General features: G+C 34.8%; 1 protein-coding gene across 1 annotated transcript; it reads right to left on the bottom strand.

The window, feature by feature from the left end:
* Window positions 1–6,592: 6,592 nt before the first annotated feature.
* On the bottom strand, window positions 6,593–18,136 carry LOC136041705 (uncharacterized). Its single transcript, XM_065726440.1, has 3 exons — window positions 18,045–18,136; window positions 9,969–10,155; window positions 6,593–7,621 (listed from the first exon to the last, which is right to left on the bottom strand). Exons 2-3 carry the CDS (start codon window positions 10,138–10,140, stop codon window positions 7,179–7,181), a joined length of 615 nt encoding a protein of 204 aa, XP_065582512.1. The 5' UTR covers window positions 10,141–10,155; window positions 18,045–18,136; the 3' UTR covers window positions 6,593–7,178.
* Window positions 18,137–19,893: the final 1,757 nt, after the last annotated feature.

Genomic DNA, 19,893 nt, shown 5'->3' with positions numbered 1-19,893 from the left:
TTAAGTTAGGTGAGCAAAGATCTAAAGAATGCATCCAGACCCTTAACGGTCCCCTGGGAAGTAATTTGGAGCGCCTACCTCTACTCCTTCTTCAATGGGATACTGAATTTTGACGACCTTTAAAAATCCTTCTGTTATAAAAAGGAAACTGTGCAAAATAGATGTTCTGCTCAGAGAAAGTACAAGAAAAGTAATTTCAGCATCATACCTTCGCTTGATCTTAATTTATAAGGTTTTGAAGATCAGCAAATATATTTATTAGACTTAAAAAAATAACAAACTTACATACTGAAGCGAAAGAAAAAGAAATAAATATGGGGTCCACATTTCTGACCTACAAATAAAGTGAACATACTGCTTATTGCCTTTTTATGCTCTTTCTAAATATAATAATTGCCTCTGTTGCAAATTTAATTTTAACCCTTTTTAGACCCCTGAAAATGATGAGTTCTTTCTATAGTTTTTGAGCATAAAAAACGATTAAAACATTGGTTTTAAACTTACTACTTGATTATAAATACATTTTGTTAAAGTTATATAATGCCCTAGCATTGATTTGTCCCAATCAAGTTGGATAAAAAAAAATTAAAATTTTTACATTTTCCTTCTGCCATGTTTATTCTGTTATTGTTCAGCATTTAGTTGAACAAGAAGTTTTTAAGTGGCCAGAGAGAAAGAAGAAAACATCGCAGAATTTTTTTTTTATTTTTCTATCTCGAATGTGACAAATCAATGCCTGTGAATTATATAACTTTACGAAATACATTTATAAGCAAATAGTAAGTTTGAAACCAATGTTTTAACCCTTATTTTTACCCAGAACTACAGAAAAAATTTTAATGGTCTTTTGAAAATTATCATTTGCAAAGGTCCAAAAAGGAATTCAAACCGAATTTGCAATAAAATTGATTATAATATTTTGAAAAATGATTCAAGAAAGGGAATTAATGTTTTGAAAGAAGCATAAAAAAAGGGATTGAGAGGCAAGTTCACTTTATTTTTAGGTCAGAAATATGGAATACTCCATATTTACTGAAAGAAGAGTGAAAAATTAAAATTAAGGAATAATGTTTTTTGTCAAGATTCAAGTTTTATCAGGATTCAAGATTCGGAAACTTCCATTCACCTAACTGAACTATTTTTCAAGATAGCACAAGGCATCTAAACTATAATTTTAGCCTTATATATTTTTCTAATGGGTAGGCCTACTGGGAAACTTTATCCTCCTCCCCCCCCCCATAATCATAAAATATGCACGCTGAGTTGTAAGCTATGTGTCTAAACAATGCTCTTTCTATGTGACTCTTCTCAAACAGTTCGTGGTAACGAACTGTAGTAAGGAGCGACCCGGCTCAATAGTAACCAAAACTCTAAAAAATGGAATTTTGATACCAATAGCTACATCAAAAGAATCGCATTTTAATGCTGATTTTAAATATATAAGTTTTATCAAGTTTAGTCTTACCCATCAAAAGTTACGAGCCTGAGAAAATTTGCCTTATTTTAGAAAATAGGGGGAAACACCCCCTAAAAGTCATACGATCTTAAAGAAAATCCCACCATCAGATTCAGTGTATCAGAGAACCCTATTGTAGAAATTTCAAGCTCCTATCTACGAATATGTGGAATTTTGTATTTTTTGCCAGAAGGCAGATCACGGATGCGTGTTTATTTGTTGTTGTTTTTTTCCAGGGGTGATCGTATCTACCCAGTGGTCCTAGAATCTTGCGAGAGGGCTCATTCTAACAAAAATGAAAAGTTGTAGTGCCCTTTTTAAGTGACCAAAAAAATTGGAGGGCACCTAGGCCCCCTCCCACGCTGATTATTTTCTCAAAGTCAACGGATCAAAATTTTGAGATAGCCATTTTATTCAGCGTAGTCAAAAAACCTTATAACTATGTCTTTGGGGACGACTTACTCCCCCACAGTCCCCGTGGGAGGGGCTACAAGTTACAAACTTTGACCAGTGCTTGTATATAGTAATGGTTATTGGGAAGTGTAAAGACGTTTTCAGGGGGATTTTTTGGTTGGGGGAGGTGTTGACAAGAGGGGGATATGTTGGGAGAATTTTCCATCGAGGAATTTGTCAGGGGGTGGAAAATTTCCATGAAGGGAGCGCAGGATTTTCTAGCATTATTTAAAAAAAAAAACAATGAAAAAATAAATATGTAGTTTTTTCAACTGGAAGTAAGGAGCAGCATTAAAGCTTAAAACGAACAGAAATTATTACGCATATGAGGGGCTCACCTCCTCCTAATACCCTGCTCTTTACTCTAAATTATTTTTAGTGATTTCAACTATTTATTCTACGGCTTTTGTGATTCAGGGGCATTCTTAATGAATTGGGACAAAATTTAATCTTTAGTGTAAAGAGCGAGGTACTGACGAGGGGGTGAACCCCTCATATATGTAATAAAAATATGAGATTACAAAAGTGCGTTACGTAAGCTAATTTATAAGTTACGTTTATCTTTTACTAATAAAAACATTCGTAAAAATTTAAAGTTGAAGTTGCCTTTTTAAGTAACCAAAAAATCGCAGGTCAACTAGGCTTCCTCCACCGTTCCCTTTTTTCTCAAAATCATTCGATCAAAAGTATGAGAAAGCCATTTAGCAAAAAAAAAAAACTTGCAAATTTCGTGTTAATTATTCCTCTGCGGAGAGCCAAAATCAAAACATGTATTGATTAAAAAACATTCAGAAATTAAATAAAAAAAAAACAAGTTTTTTTTAGCTGAAAGTAAGGAGCGACATTAAAACTTAAAACGAACAGAAATTACTTCGTATATGAAAGGGGCTGCTTCCTCATCAACGCCCCGCTCTTTACGCTATAGTTTTTTACTGTTTTAAAAGCAGAGATAAGAGAAAGAGTCAAACTTTATATGTGATTTATAATATGCAAGCTAAATAACCATGACAGTTAGGCTATACCTTAGGGATGGTAAAGGCCCAAGTAAGTATTTTGGAATGTTTTAGAGTAGTTTTCAAAATTTTAAAGTGTTTCTGTTTTCAAAATTAGAATTCAACAATAAGATTTTCATGCTTATAAAAATATATTTTAATCAAAATAAATGCCCAAAATTAGGCACAGCCTGAGTACCATGGGTATTAGCCTGCGAAAAGAGGTGTTCCTCAAAAATCTAGGGGGCGATTCAATCCCCTTAATAAAAGCCATTAAGGTAGAGCAAAAAAAAAAAATAGCACTCCTATTATCTTGCTTCGCTTCTGTGACAAGCAAAGAAAATGCTTTTAAAAAAAGAAAAACTAACCTGATGCAACATCCCAAGGAATTTCTTCGGCTTTTATGGAATCAGTACTATGATAATCTTCAATCTCCACAAAACTTGGAGGTGCTAATGCATCAGCGGATAAGTTTTTGGGTTCCTTTAATACAAAACTAGCTTCAATGAGAGTTGACACAACATCGTTGCCGTCTGAATCAATTGATACAGGACAAAAAAAGGAATAACTTGGACAACACCTATAGCAGCAAGTTTTGAATCAATGATGCTACGTCGCAAGGCTCTAGCTGGTGAGTTAGCAAAACTTGGACAAACACTGTGAAAATTCTTTTTATTACAATGTATTTCATGAGTCCCGTAGTCAAGGAGTAAAACAGTTAATTTCTGACCTTCAATCCGTTCCCACATCGAAAATGCAGAAGACACAAGTCTCCAAAAAATTTCCGAAGACACAAATCTTAGTTTAAGGAACTTTGGCTCTCTATCTTGCAAACAAAACAAAAATCGGTCTTAAAAAAAAATGGAAACAACCACTTAGCTAATATAATATTTATTCAAAATGTGTTTCAAAAGACAAGGTGCATCTTTTGAGCAAATATCGTAAACTTCGCCGCAAAAACATAATCATGAACGACATGATTTATATCTATTAAATGTCATAAATATCTTTTACCCTACCACTGCTATAATCATCCCATACAGCTTAAAACAAAATCACCGAGTTACGAGACTGGACACAAGGTACAAATTTATTCATGTCCCTCCACCAATTACCAATTTCCTAAGAATAACAAGCCAAGTGAAACTATAAGGTCATAGTAGGTATAGTATTAAAAGTAAATAATTGTGGCCAATATCATCCTGATTCTCCGGCAAATACGAACATATCATATATTCCCTCTTTTATCGAATATTATCCGTTTTATATAAAAGTATAGGCCCTATGTGCCCATACTTGGATTCATATTGCATGGGAGTGATCGTAAATATATTGTAATACAAAAATTGTGCAAATAAAGCATAAATAACTTCAAAACAACAAAAGGAACTAGAAAAAGAAACCATAAAATAATTTACTAAAACAAAAACAGGAAAATACTTTCCAACACAACTCGCATTTTTATAATTTGAAAATTTAGCAATGAGAAGCAGGAACATTTTTTATTCACAAGCTAAATCGTATAATTAATTGAATCAAAGAGTTACATCATAAAGTTGTACTGTATTACAAAGTCTTTACAAATAAAATGGATTGCGAATTTTGTTCAAAGTTAACTAAAACCACACAACAAATTATCTCTACAAAAACAAAAAACAAAAACAAGAGCTAAGGGCTCATATGGCACTTGTGACGAGGCAAGAAGAGCTAAGAGCCAAGAGCTCATATGGTATGAGCTCTAACAAAATTCTACGAATCAATAGATTCATTTAAAAGGAAAATCAGAGGCTTAATGTCGGTCAGGATTTAAAATAAGAGCTCTGAGTCGATGTCCTTCTAAATATCAAAATTCATTAAGATCCGATCACCCACTCGTAAGTTATAAATACCAATTTTTTTCTAATTTTTCCTCTCCCTTTAGCCCCCCAGATCGTCGAACCTAAAAAAACGACTTTATCAAGTCAATTTCTGCAGCTCCCTGACACGCCTACCAATTTTCATCATCCTAGCATGTCTAGAAGCACCAAACTTGCCGAATCACTGAACCCCTCCCCCAAAGACAGCGAATCCGGTACGGTTACGTCAATCACATATCAAGGACATTTGCTTATTCTGTCTACCAAGCTTCATCCCGATTCCTCCAATCCAAGTGTTTTCCAAGATTTCCACCTTTAACTCCCCCAAATGTCAAAAGATCTGGTCGGGATTTGAAACAAGAGCTCTGAGACATGAATTCCTTTATATATCAAATTTCATTATGATCCGATCACTTATTCGTAAGATAAAAATACCCCAATTTCCACGTTTTCCAAGAATTCCGGTTTCCCCCTCCAACTCCCCCAATGTCACAGGATCTGGTCGCAGGATAAAATTAGAGCTTTAAACCACAAGATCCTTCTAAGTATCAAATTTCATTAAGACGTGGTCACCCTTTCGTAAGTTACAAATACCTCATTTTTCCAAATTACCCCCCCCCCCAACTCCACCACAGAGAGCAGATCCGGTTCATTCAAGTATCTTAGAAAGGTTTTTATTCTTCCCATCCAGTTTCATCCTGGCCTCTCTGCTTTAAGTATTTTCTAAGATTTCTGCCCCTCCCCAACTGCCCCCCCAATGGCACTGGATCCAGTTGAGATTTAAAATAACAGATTTGAGTTACGAGGTCCGTCTAAATATGAAGTTTCATGAAGATACAATCACTCCTTCGTAAGTCAAAAAATACGTCATTTTTCCTAATTTTTCAGAATTAACCCCCCCCCCCCATAGAGCGGATCCGTTCCAATTATGTAAATCACGTATCTAAGACTTCTGCTTATTTTTCCCACCAAGTTTCATCCCGATCCCTCCACTGCAAGCGTTTTCCATGATTTTAGGTTCCCCCACCCCAAACTCCCCCCAATGTTACCAGATCCGGTCAGAATTTAAAATAAGAGCTTTGAGAAACGATATCCTTCTAAATATCAAATTTCATTGAGATCAGATCACCCATTCGTAAGTTAAAAATACCTCATTTTTTCTAATTTTTCAGAATTACCCCCCCCCCCCCCTTACTACCCCAAAGAGAGCGGATCCGTTCCGGTTAGGTCAATCATGTATCTAGGACTTGTGATTATTTTTCCCACCAAGTTTCATCCCGATCCCTCCACTCTAAGTGTTTTCCAATATTTTAGGTTTCCCCCTCCCAACCCCCTCCCCAATGTCACAAGATCCTGTCGAGATTTAAAATAGAAGCTCTGAGACTTTATATTTTTCCAAACATCAAATTTCATTAAGATCTGATCAACCGTTCGTAAGTTAAAAATACTTCATTTTTTTTCTATTTTTCCGAATTAACGGGCCCTTCACCCCCCCCCCCCCCAGATGGTCAAATCGGGAAAACGACTATTTATAATTTAATCTGGTCCGGCCCCTGATATGCCTGCCAAATTTCATTGTCCTAGCTTACCTGGGAGTGCCTAAAGTAGCAAAACCAGGACCAACAGACCAACAGAAATTGCGATTGCTAGATATCTACTTTAAATTTACGTAAATCTACTAAAGATATGGCTTCAAATACTACGAAAAAAAATGCAAAACAAAAACAAACAAAAGATCTAAACTTTCATAACAAGAAAATTTTTAACCAGCTTATTTGGTTTTCTTGCCTTAAGCTTTCTTTATGAGATGTATACTAAGTGTTGCTTTGGGACACTTTTGTTATGTATATGGGCGGTTTGAGCGAAGAAAAACAATAGCTTTCTAAGCCATATACTATAGCAAGGAAAAACGAGCAGAAAAGGGCAAAATTAGTCTCGGGAGGTTTCATCACCAGAGAGCAGAAGTCCCGACCCAAAAGAGGGTAAATTTTGAGGGTTAAAAACCTAGACGTCATCAGAATGAGGGGAGAGCCCTGGTATAAGGGCATAATGTCTTGGTTTAAATTGAGCGATATAAAAGCGATTTGTGAGGGCCAAAGGCCCGAGCTGCCGACCAGACCAGGCAGGAGATGGTGGCAAAATTTCGCAAAGTGAGGTTTTAGGACGCAAAAAAAGCAAGGTCCCATTGCCCAGGGACGAAGTCCCGAGTTCAACACTGTCGGAACCCATGTGTTAGATAATATTCCAAGAAAACAAAATATATGTAAACTATAAATAAAAAAAAAACAAGGTATAGATCAGAGAATAGGGTGCATCGTATTAGCATAGCGTTAATATATTACTAATCAATTACTGACTTGGAATTTGGAACAAATTTAGCCCCAAAAAACAGCTTTAATAAATTCAACTCATAAAATAAAATCAAAATAAATAGTAACTTACTTGGTCACCACCAGTGTTGAGTGTATCCAAATCCCCAGGAACCAAGTCAAACATAGTAAGATAACCATATTTATCCGCTATTGTCACTAAGTCTATACCATTTACTTTTGCTATTTTAGATATTGAGAAAACTTTGTCTTGGAGACGCGTTACAAGCTTAGTATGGTGAGATTCTGAGAGGTGTTCAGAAGGTAAAGGCACAGGCATTAAATATTTTACAGCAAGAGGCGGATTTGAAACACATGAAATAAATTGAGGTACCGTAGCAGCATCCAATGATGACGCAGATATAACACTATCCAAAGGAACAGTTTCTTCATTTCCATAGTCTATAAACTTCACAGTACAATCATAATTTGATGGACATGCTATAATCTTGCCTCGGTGCCATTTTTCAATAAGATATACAAGAACAGTCTCACCTAAAAATAAAAATAAAATCTTTGAACACGGTTCTTCACTTTTGGTCATTTTTAATAAATTTAACTTTATTGTTTGCCATGGTGATAATAATGCTTAGGCTAACTTCAGTTACAGATTGTAATTTTTGTGAGTGGAAATTCTTTAGATAGTTTATTAGTATGCAATTCAATAATTTGAAACAACTCAGATGATCGCATGCAACAGGTCCCATTGAACAATCTACAAACTAAATTAGGCTGCTGACTCTTGATAATGTTTCCATGGGAAGCATTTGTTTCCCAATTTACTCCAATTCTCGGCTAAACTATAAGAAAAGGGTTGAACTGTTCTCTAGAAGCGTTGGGATGTGAATCTAAGTAGATGACAATCTTGGGGCTGGTTTTGATTTCATGCTGTTTTTACAAAAAAAAAGTGATGGTACACATACGTTATAGATATGAGGTTGAATAGCTAAACGGGTTAAGGCCAACATAACTGAGCATGTTCCTCTGAACCTCAATATAGTAGAAGCTTCATTCTTCCCCATGCAGCACCATTTGTTGACGGCCTACTTTTCATTTGGCCCCTTCTTAATAGGTATGACTTATCTAGTTTTTCTTTGTTGCCCTACCCTTTTTTTTGTTTAGATATCACATTATAGTAAATATTTCTCAAAAACAGTTTCTAATAAAAGTAAGCAATAAAAAGTTTGGGGTTTACACAAAGAAATTAACAAGAAATCAAACTTCAAAAATTGGTTTAAATGGAACATTGTTACATTTTTACGAGTCAGAAAAATATTTCAAGGGGGGGGGGTCAAACTCCCTAACCCCTGGACATGGTCCTAGCCTTTTAATGAAAATTTTTAGAGGTAGTAAATCAATATAAATGTAAACCGCTTCTTTGCAGCCTACCGGTTTATTTTCATATGTAATGATTTTCATATGACTATTATTTTATGAATCAAATAATTCTTTAATCAGAAGTCCATTTCAGGTCGTATATTGATTAATACTAATTTCTGGTTATGGTAATTATTTTTAAATGCCTAATCAGAGATGAACATTTAAAATATAGCAAAATGCTGACATTCATATTCTTTAATGTTTAGGAGCATTATTGCCTACATCATGACTTGGGATATTGCCTCATCATTTCCTATGTTGTGGCTATATATATATATATATATATATATATATATATATATATATATATATATATATATATATATATATATATATATATGGTGGGGGCGCATCGTGCCCCCCCGCGCGCGCAAGTCGTTACGCGCCATTGTAGTTGTGTCCCTGTGTCTCACTTGTGAATATAGATATATATAAATATATTTTTAACTACGTAAAACTTGCGAATGTACAACATTCTTGGCTGTCCCATTGTCTGTGCATATAAATAGATTGTCAGGTTTACTGACTCTTGAACATGCAACATATAATTGTCCATGGGAAAAACAATCTGTATTCAGATCTATACCTCATTATTCTAATGATTGCCCTTGAGCTTTGTTGATGGTGATTGCTAATCGAACATTCCCTGTGTCCCTGTCGTCATTTATTTATCCCCCTGTGCCCCCCGGCGTCCCCGTTGTTGTTGTTTCCCTGTGTCCCGGTCGTCATTTCTGTCCCGGTGTCCCAGTCTGTAATTTCTCTTTGAGTGTCGCAGTCGTCATTTATATTCGCTGTGTCCCGGTCGTCATTTGTGTTCCGGTGTCCCGGTCTGTAATTTCCGAGAATAGAAATTACAGACCGGGACACCGGGACACAAATGACGACCAGGACACAGGGAATATAAATGACGACCAGGACACTCAAAGAGAAATTACAAACTGGGACACCGGGACACAAATGACGACCGGGACACAGGGAATATAAATGACGACCAGGACACAGGGACACATCATTAGAATAATGAGGTATAGATCTGAATACGGATTGTTTTACCCATGGACAATTATATGTTGCATGTTCAAGAGTCAGTAAACCTGACAATCTATTTATATGCACAGACAATGGGACAGCAAAGAATGTATATTCGCATGTTTTACATAGTTAAAAACGTATATATATATATATATATATATATATATATATATATATATATATATATATATATATGAAAACAGTCTTCCTTTTCTCCTTCTGTCTCTTTTTTTTTTTTTTTTTTTTTTTTTTTTTTTTTTTTTTTTTTTTTTTTTTTTTTTGTGTTTGTGCTGTAGCATTGGTGATTTCTCTTTTCATGTATATATATATATATATATATATATATATATATATATATATATATATATATATATATATATATATATATATATATATATATATATATATATATATATATATTTGATCTTACCTGGCACAAGATTTCCACCTTTTGGTCCCTTGAGAAATCCTTTCAACATGTCCTTGGCTGATGAGTTGATGTTTTCCAACTTCTCACGACTGTTAATATTAATTCCATAAAAACTGAGTAGACCATCAGAATCATTGAGTTTTGGTATATAAGTTACATATATTTCTTCCATCTTAATAAACGGCAACTAAAAAAAAAATTAAAAGTTCAAGAAACCTTTTCTAAAGCAAATACCCAAGGGTACTGTAGCCACATATTTAGTTCTTTCTCATTAGGTGATTCCCTTTGGTGACATTGTTTCTTTTTTATATTGGATTTTATTTTTTTCAAGACAGATTATTTTTTACAATTGTCAGTTTACATCATGGAATTAATATACTTCCTCGGTTTTGATTTGGATTCTTACTTGTATTTTTAAAAGAAGGCCACCCAAGCTATGACCAAATGAGTAAAGTGTGCTTCTATACATTGTCCAATCTTGTTGGTGCAATAAGATTTGGAAAATTAGTTTTCACTTTCAGTAGCAGAAAGACACAAAAACACAATATCTCCCTCATTTCCCTAAAAACTATCCTACGAATCAGCTATTGTGAATAGATATAGGAGATTAAAATGAAATTTTTGAAAGAAAATTTTGCATCCATGAAGACATTTTAAGCATTTTTTGGCTAAATACCAAGTTGTTCACCTAATGAGATTAATCAACAACGGCATCAGGTGACATAATCACGTTATCAAACACGTGCCAATGTAAATCTGTCAGGTTAATTTTAAAGAGAGGAGGGAGACAGTCAAGACCTTTATAAAAATATGCAATTTCATTTTTGATAAGCTCTTTAAATTTCTGTTTTTTTTTTTACAGAGAAAGGGAAGGTTAGTTCATCTTCCCTTGCATAATATCCACAAAATCTGTTTGTAAATTTTAAAGCAATACTTAAGGTTAAAGCAGTACTGGGTCTTTAGTATTTTCTGGTGCATCAGAATGCTCTTCAATCTAAAATGATTATTATTAAAGCATCAAAATCAGTCTCTTCATGTTATATCCAACAAAATATTATCATTGCATGTTATATAATCAATATATATATATATATATATATATATATATATATATATATATATATATATATATATATATATATATATATATATATATAATATCAGTTAATCATGCCTAAAAAAAGATGAATAGTTCTCTTACCCTTAATAAACCAAAAATCAATGTATAACTTATTTAGATTTTCAACTGTTCCTGTAAATATAAAGAAAAACAATTCATTTGTGAACACAGTGCTAGAAGCAGAATATCTACTTATTGACTAGGATAGACATAACAAACACTATCCAATTTTTTAGATTTAATTCACAGATTTAGATTGCCAGCTGAGCTTACAATATCAGAAGTGGATGATGCATGCTGAATATTTTTCACAAACTTTTCAAAAACTTAGCGTTTTTTTTCAAAAACACTGCAAGATGTGAGAACTATAACAACAAAGCAAGGTTGCCATTTGGTTACAAAAGAACCAACAATTTGAACTGCCTTAATAACAAGTACTAACCTGATTAGCCCTGAAATAACTATATTCAACTACATAAACCCATCATTCTATTCTCAATGTGAATAATGATAAAGTAAAACCCAAATTATGGACAAAAAAAGGAACAATACCACTAAAACAAATTACAGTGAATTATAGAAAACTGTGGGGTATACATCACAAGAGACAAAATAAACCCACAGATGATGAGCAGGAAATCCACCAATTAATTTCAACTGCACCAGTCAATTAGGCTATATGGGCGATAATCAAAGAAAGTGCAAGGGGGTAGAAGTCTTCCCTTGCACCCATGTTCTTTCCCAAATGAAATAGAAAAGTATACATCTGGCACATTATTCTGAATATGTAGATGGCATAAGCAGACTTGATGGCTAGAAGCAGAAATAGAATAATAAAGAGTGCAGTATTACTTTTCAAATTAATGCTTATGGTCAAAAGATTTAGAATGTATTTACATACATTCTTTTTGGGTTGGGCATACCTTACCAATGCCAGCAAATTCAGAAGTTTCTAGAATGAAAGAGTAAGCATTATCAGGGTCAAGAAAAGATAATCTCTTGTAGAAATGGTAGAAAAGAGCTTTTATTAAATTAAAATCAGCATTTTCTTATTAAAATGACTGTGTATATAAGCAAGTGAGCATCTACTCACTGTAGATAATACAGCCTATATCTCTAGGCTCATTTTTGGTCTATGCTTAACATATGCTAAAATACAGTCCAACATTATGTAACACTTGGCTTCAGTTTCCAAATATAATGCATGTTACAGTCAAAATTGGAATCCTCCATCCATAATACATAGATACAGCCCAAACTTGAATTCCCTTAATTCCTCTTGTACACAATGCACAGATACAGGTACTCACTGAATAAATAATATATGTGCTGACAAAGTTTGTAATCACAACAATCTTATTTAAAGACAAAAAAAAAACTTTTTCAATTGAAAGTAAGGAGCATCATTAAAACTTAAAATGAGCTGAAACTATACCATATATAGAGATTTTTTTCTTCTTCACCCTTTGCTTGTTGCTCTGCAGATATTATCCCTTATTTCAATGAAAAAACCCTTGCATTTCAGTTGTTCTTGAAAATTAGGACAAACTGCCAAACTTCAACATGAAGAGCAAGGGATGATCACTATACCATCATTCAAAAGACATTATACTGCCCCACTTCTATATAGAGAAACAATACAAAGTCATAGAGATGCCATTTTATACATAGGGCTAATATAGAGCATCCTCAACAAAGTCATACTGAGGGTTTTTGTATACCTTGTACTATTATAGAGCATTCCAAAGAAATTCATGCAAATGAATGTTTAATATCTTGTTCTATTGTAAAGTAATGTAAATAAAATCATGCAGATGATGCTTTTGGTTTTTCTCCATGTACACATGTATGTTGTAAGCCTAAATAAAGTTATACAGATGACTTACTTCGTTTCCACCTTATATATATATATATATATAAAAGTTATACAGAATAAAGTTATAAATAAAGTTATACAGATGACTTACTTGGTTTCCACCTTATATATATATATATATATATATATATATATATATATATATATATATATATATATTTTTATATATATATATATATATATATATATATATATATATATATATATATATATATATATATATATATATATATATATAAGGTGGAAACCAAGTAAGTCATCTGTATAACTTTATTTTGGCTTACAACATACATGTGTACATGGAGAAAAACCATATATATATATATATATATATATATATATATGTATATGTTTTTTATTACCCTATTTATAAATTAGCAGGGAGAGAATAAAGTGCAGCTTTTAGCTTAGAAATTATTGTAGGCTAAGTAAATATTTTGGAATGTTTTAGAAAAGTTTCCATAATTCTATAATGATTAGCCTGCTTATGGAGAGTGGCAGTAGGCTACTAAACTGATAGCCTGTAAAAGTTTGACTAGATCTAGGAGAATTCTAGACAAACTACTTTTTGCAATCTTGGAAAGGGGTTAGGTTAGGAAAATTAAACTTTCAGGGAGGGATCTATTGACTAAAGTGTGTCATAGGGAGGTATTTTTAAGTACTAGATTCTATTCCTTCTCTTTCAAAAGAGAACTGACCTTTGATAACCTCTAAAGTTTTTGTTTTATAAGGGAGAAACATTGCAAAATATAACCTACCTCCTGCTTAAAAGAAGCACAAGGAAGGTATTTTCAGCTTCACAACTTTTCTCAATCATTATTTAGGTAAAATTCTAGTTGAGTGACTTCTTGCTATCTCAGAAAGGGGTTAGGTTAGGAAAATGAAACTTTCAGGGATAGGTCTACAGGCTAAAGTATAGGCCTATCCCAGGAAGGTATTTTGAGGTCCCTAACTATACTAGGGTCCCTCCCCCTCCTCTATATAATGCAGCTCTTTGTGCATTACAGCTTATATTTTTGTCAAATTTGATAATATATTACTATTATAAGTGTAAATCCTTGCTTACCTACAGTGAAAAGTTAAAGTTAACTTTTCACTGTTTTTAAGCTGCTATATTCCATAATTATAACACCAACATGGTAAAATTCTAGTTGAATGACCACTTGCTATCTCAGAAAGGGGTTAGGTTAGGTAGACCTTTTAGTTCAACATTGGTATTACAGGAACAATTTTTTGGGTCATGAAACTATTGTTAATAGCAGTTGTTAATATGACTGAAACTATTGTTAATATGATTGCAATTCTATATGTATAAATAAAAGAATATTTGGGCCAGAATAACTCCATAACAGTGAGTTTATAGTAGTTTTGCAAGAGAGAAAAGATGTTCAAAAAGTCAAAATGCATCTATTAACAATAGTCTCATGACCCAGAAAAATTGTTCTAGTAATACCAGCATTGTCCAAATCTTACCCTAATTTATAAGATTTAAAAATCAGCAAATGGATTTCCTAGATTTTAAAATAGAATCCTTTCAAAAGACTCTGGCTGAAATTCTACTCAACAGCAGTAATAGCATTTTCAAACAAAAGCCAGAGTAAAAAAAAATAAAAAAAACTTAGTATATAACAATGTTTGGTAAAATTCTAGTTTATTGACTTCTTGCTACCTCAGAAATAGGTTAGGTTAGGAAAATGAAACTTTGAGGGATGAGTCTACAGGCTAAAGTATGTCCTGGGCAGGTAGGCCTATTTTGAAGTACCTACCTCTGCTCCTCCCTCTAGAGGGCCCTGACCTTTGATGACCTTCAAAAATATGAGTACTTGCAAAATAGATCTTCTGCTTGAATAAAGTAGGCTACAACAAAATTGTTTTCAGCTTCACAACTTTGCTTAATCCCAATTTATAAAGTTTTAAAGATTTGCAAATAAGTTCCTAAATTTGGAAAACAAAACATTGATATGGCTCAGAATTCTACTCAAATAACAGGAATTACATTTTCAGAACTAAAGGTTCTGAAATCAAACAACTGAAACTTCTTCAAACAACCCCGAAAAAATTATGTCAACAGCAAACTTACCCCCCCTTGGAGCAAGCGACCATCTTTGTATCCTGAGTGCAATAATCTTGAATCGGATACCAACCAACAAAATCAAACGAACGTTTGTTGATTACAAGAAAATACGCCAGGACCTACAAGAGATTGAATGGGAAAACTCCTTGCAACAAGACACTGAAGCATCCTGGGAGCTTTTCAAGGACATACTACTGAGTCTTGAGTTGAAGCATACGAAAACTTACTTCTCAGAACGTCCCAGAACCCTTCCGTATATGTCACCACAGCTAAAAAAAGTCATTAATAAGAAAAAGAAAGCTTGGAAAAAGTATAAAAATTGTGAGAGTGCAGCCCATCTAGAGCAGTACAAAAAGGCCAGGAACAAACTGAGAAATGCGACCAGAAAAGCAACCATAAGATATGAGGAGTCGATAGCACTAGAGGCAAAAACCAATCCAAAAAAGTTTTGGAGATATGTCACTTCAAACAACCCAAGCCGCAGGTCGATCCATCATTTTACCTCCAGCGATGGAACCAAAATAACCGACCCATTGGTAATGGCAGATACCCTCAATCAATGCTTCTCATCAAATTTCTCTAAAGACCCTGGATGCCCCCCACCGGATATGCCAACCACCCACATCAAACACCCTATGCCACCAATCCAGTTCACAGCTTGTGATACTTACAAGCGCCTAAAAACTTTGGACCCATCCAAGGCAAAGGGACCCGATGGCATCCATCCTAGGTTGCTGAAGGAGACTGCAGCTGAAATAGCGGAACCCCTGACAAGAATATTCCAGATGTCAATAGCTTCCAAAACTATTCCCTCTGACTGGAAAACAGCAAATGTCATGCCAGTTTTCAAAAAAGGACAGAAAGATAAACCACAGAATTACAGACCCATCAGCCTGACTTCTGTCCCATCAAAAGTCATGGAAGGCATCTTAAATGATGCAATCGTTGCACATCTGGAAACTAACAGCCTGTTATACGATGGACAACATGGTTTCAGGAAGGGTCGCTCTGTGGAGACAAACCTAATTCAATCATATGACATAATCACCAAGATGATTGAGGAAGGCCTTCCAGTTGACGTACTCTTGCTGGACCAAGCCAAAGCTTTCGAGAAGGTAGTACACTCGTACCTGGAAAGGAAACTAGAGTTCTATCAACTCCACCAAGATGTAAGGGAATGGATTATCCAGTTTCTCAAGGATAGAATACAGAGGGTGATGATGTATGATGAGGAGGGGAATCAAATCATGTCAAACCCAACTCCAGTGCTCAGCGGAGTTCCGCAAGGAACTAAACTGGGACCTACCCTCTTCAACATGTTCATCAATGACTCAGCCCAGTCAGTGCAAAATGACCTTAAACTGTTTGCAGACGACTCGAAATTGTTTGGCCCAGTCGCAAACAACCAACAGTGCGCAGCTCTGCACACCCTCAACAACTGGTCCTCTTCCTGGTCCCTCGAGTTTAATGCTGAAAAGTGCAAAGTCCTACATCTTGGCCCTAAGAACCCAGGAATGACATATACAATGACAGATTGTACTGGGAAGCTCATAACTTTGGAAACTGTCACCAAAGAAAGAGACCTTGGGGTCATTGTTGATGACAAAATGAAATTCCATAGTCACAGCAAATACCTAGCTGCAAAAGGCAACAGGTCCCTTGGTCTCATCAGACGTAATATCACCAGTAGATCTCCCAGAACAATCAGGAAGCTATATACAGGACTGGTCAGACCGCAACTTGAGTACGGAGTCTCTCTTGCCGTTCCCCACTATGTCGTGGACAAGAAGATCCTTGAGAGCGTTCAGCGGAGGGCTACAAAACTACCAACCAAATGTAAGAACCTCTCGTACCCTGAACGCCTCAAGAAGCTCAAGCTCCCAACCCTGACGTACAGGAGGAAACGCGGAGATGCAATCCTGACCCACAAGCTGCTGGAGAATGGTGTCACACCAGGGCTTTTTAATAAGTCGCTCTCTAGCCACACCCGGGGCCACACCAAGAAGCTCCAGCAACAAAGAAGCTCACGGAGAGAACGTTCCAACTTCTTCTCAACTCGTGCTGTTCCACTGTGGAATTCCCTTAGTGAAGAAACAGTTCAGTCCAAAACTGTTGACAACTTCAAAAAAGCAATTGACCAAGACTGGGCAGCGATGGAGTGGAAACTACACTGGGAGGCCAGTGGATCTACTCAACGGAACTAGACAACGCACTTCCACCTCCATCACTCAACCGGCGAATCTACAGGATGTTCACCCAACCTTATTCGCCTGCCAGTGCGATTTAAGGTAATTAAGGTAATTTAAGGTAACTGAAAATTAAGATAAAATGTTGTTTTGTCAAAATTTTAATAGGTATTGACCTGTCATGTAGGCAAATTTCAATGCCCTCTAGAGGGAGAAGGATTGGAAGTGGATACTTTAAAGTACCTTCCCAGGACATACTTTAGCCTATAGACCTGTCCCTGAAAGTTTCATTTTCCTAACCTAACCTCTTTCCAAGATAGCAAGAAGTCACTCAACTAGAATTTTACTCAATGTAATGATTTATAGTATAGTAATTAATTATGAATGTTTGCTTGCACTTTGTTGTATGTTGCTGCATGGGCTATGCTTGCCTTTATATAATGTTTTTTTCTTAAAGGCACCTGGGTTAAATAAATTGCCTATATTGACCATTACACCCATCGTTTTTTTTTTTTTTTATTCCAAAAGACAGAGACCTGTCAAGTAGCCAAACTCCTAGACTAAGACTTAGAAATCAGAAGAAGGTTGGCATAGTAACTTCACAACACATTTCAAGGGTATATTTTTGACCCTGGATTCATTTCTGATAGTTTTTTCCTACCCTAAACCCTCTCCAAGACACAAAAAAGCAGCTCATCTATAATTTTACTGATTAATTTAGTCAACGTCAGCCTAGCCAACTTTTTTCATTTAACTCCTGCAAAGCAGTAGCCTAGGAAAGTCACTAGCTTAAAGATATAGGAAATCAGACAAATCTTACATAAGACGCTAGTTTCTTTTGAATCAGATTACCAATAAATATTTAAGAACTTAAACAATGCTTTCCATGCAAAATACAAGCATTTTGAGAATCTGATTGTGAAAACGATGAAATTAAAATGTTTATATTAGATAGCGTAGTTTTGCTACTTCAAAACCTGGGTGATAAATTAATGGATAATCAGATCTTGCTCCAATAAATAAAAACTGTTTAATTACAATAGTCATGTTAGATTTAAGGATAGGAAAACTCCAACTTTTTCGAGGTGCAATATTTTTCTTTCAAATGACTGCCCAAATGTAGTACCCGTTAATGAGTGAGCTTTTCAGGATAATATCTGGAATAAAATAAGCTATGTGCAATAAAACATAATGTGTATTTTCCTGTACTAAACCCGTGGGGATGAAAATAATTCTAAACATGACCACTTAAGATACCACATACAAATTTTTATTGATGGTTCCAAGACGGAAAAGGGTGCTGGCAGTTGAGTGATGGTTCCCAGTATGTCAGTTTCATGTAGCCTGTCTATTGTTTCAATTAAGATGATTGCTATGCATAAGGCATTGGACTTTATTAAGTCATATGGATATGCTCGGATTTGGATGATACCGCTCTGACTCAGCATCAGCCCTTGAGCATCTGACGAATGAGCATGAACCTAGTAGTGAGATAGTTTGTAATATCCACCGAATAGTTAGGTCATTAGAGCATGGGGAAATAATATACTTCTGAATTTGGGTCCCAGCACATGTGGAAATTGTTGGAAATAAACCTAGTGACATAATGGCAAAGTGTGCAATTTTCAATGGTCAGAGTATATGTGTAGAACCCACTCAAAATGAATATTTTGCATGCATTTATAACGTGTTATGTGATAGAGAGACCAATAAATTTATTAGAAATTGCATAAATCCAATTTTAGAACTTTATGGCTATAAAGCACCATCTGATGAACTTGTACATGATATTAGATCTGTTGCTGTGCTTAGATTGAGGACAGGTCATGCCAAAACCCGTTCAGTTTTACATAAATGCGGGAGAGTTAGATCGCCCTTTTGTATCCTCTTTTAAAACTTGAGTTTACTGAAGCCACGTCGCTTTGAAAAACACACAAATGAAATGTTGGCACAGGCCACGTCATTACTTAAGACACCTTGAGAGAGTACTAGGACACTGTACAGAGTGTTCTTGCTTAAATAACTTGCACTGGTATGTATATCACATCTCAATTCTGCTATTATTGCTTAAAATATCTATGAAAGAGAGAAAACATACTCACAATTAAATAAAGCTAAAATACCAGAACAATAAAAGAATAATAAAGCCATCACAGTAAAAATAGAAGTCAATACAGTTACTACGATTAAAACATCTATAAAAGGAAACATAAGGACGAAGTAAAAAGGTCAATACAATGAATTTAAAAGTCAATACATTAAAAGAGACAAAGCAAAAAGGAAAGCAAATGTATAGACAAGGCAAAAGATTAGTGCCATAGTACTTAGATACTCGGTGGGTATATTCTACTCAGCAGTTTTAGTTTAGCTATTAGTAGGAAACTTCTAGTTTACGAAAAAAATAAAAAAAAATAAAAATAAAAAAATCAACAAGCACAAGTACTTAATAAGAAGTAACAAGCTCCTGAGTGGCTCCTGGATAGTATATGCTTTTTTTACTAAAAAAAAACTACTACATGCGTTTTCAGGAGCAAATAAAATACTTTTTTCTTGTTCGATGATCTCAAAAAGCCCCTTTCAATAGCCTTGGAAATATCTTAGTCATTAGTTTGTATGCAAGCAAATGCAACTATGGTTACAGGATGCCATCCCTCAAAATATGCCACAGC

This window comes from Artemia franciscana, unplaced genomic scaffold (genome assembly GCF_032884065.1).
Source record: "Artemia franciscana unplaced genomic scaffold, ASM3288406v1 PGA_scaffold_33, whole genome shotgun sequence".
Classification (NCBI taxonomy): Eukaryota; Metazoa; Arthropoda; class Branchiopoda; order Anostraca; family Artemiidae; genus Artemia; species Artemia franciscana.
The sequence above is the reverse complement of the archived record's forward strand: the minus strand, read 5'-3'. Positions and strand labels throughout refer to the sequence as shown.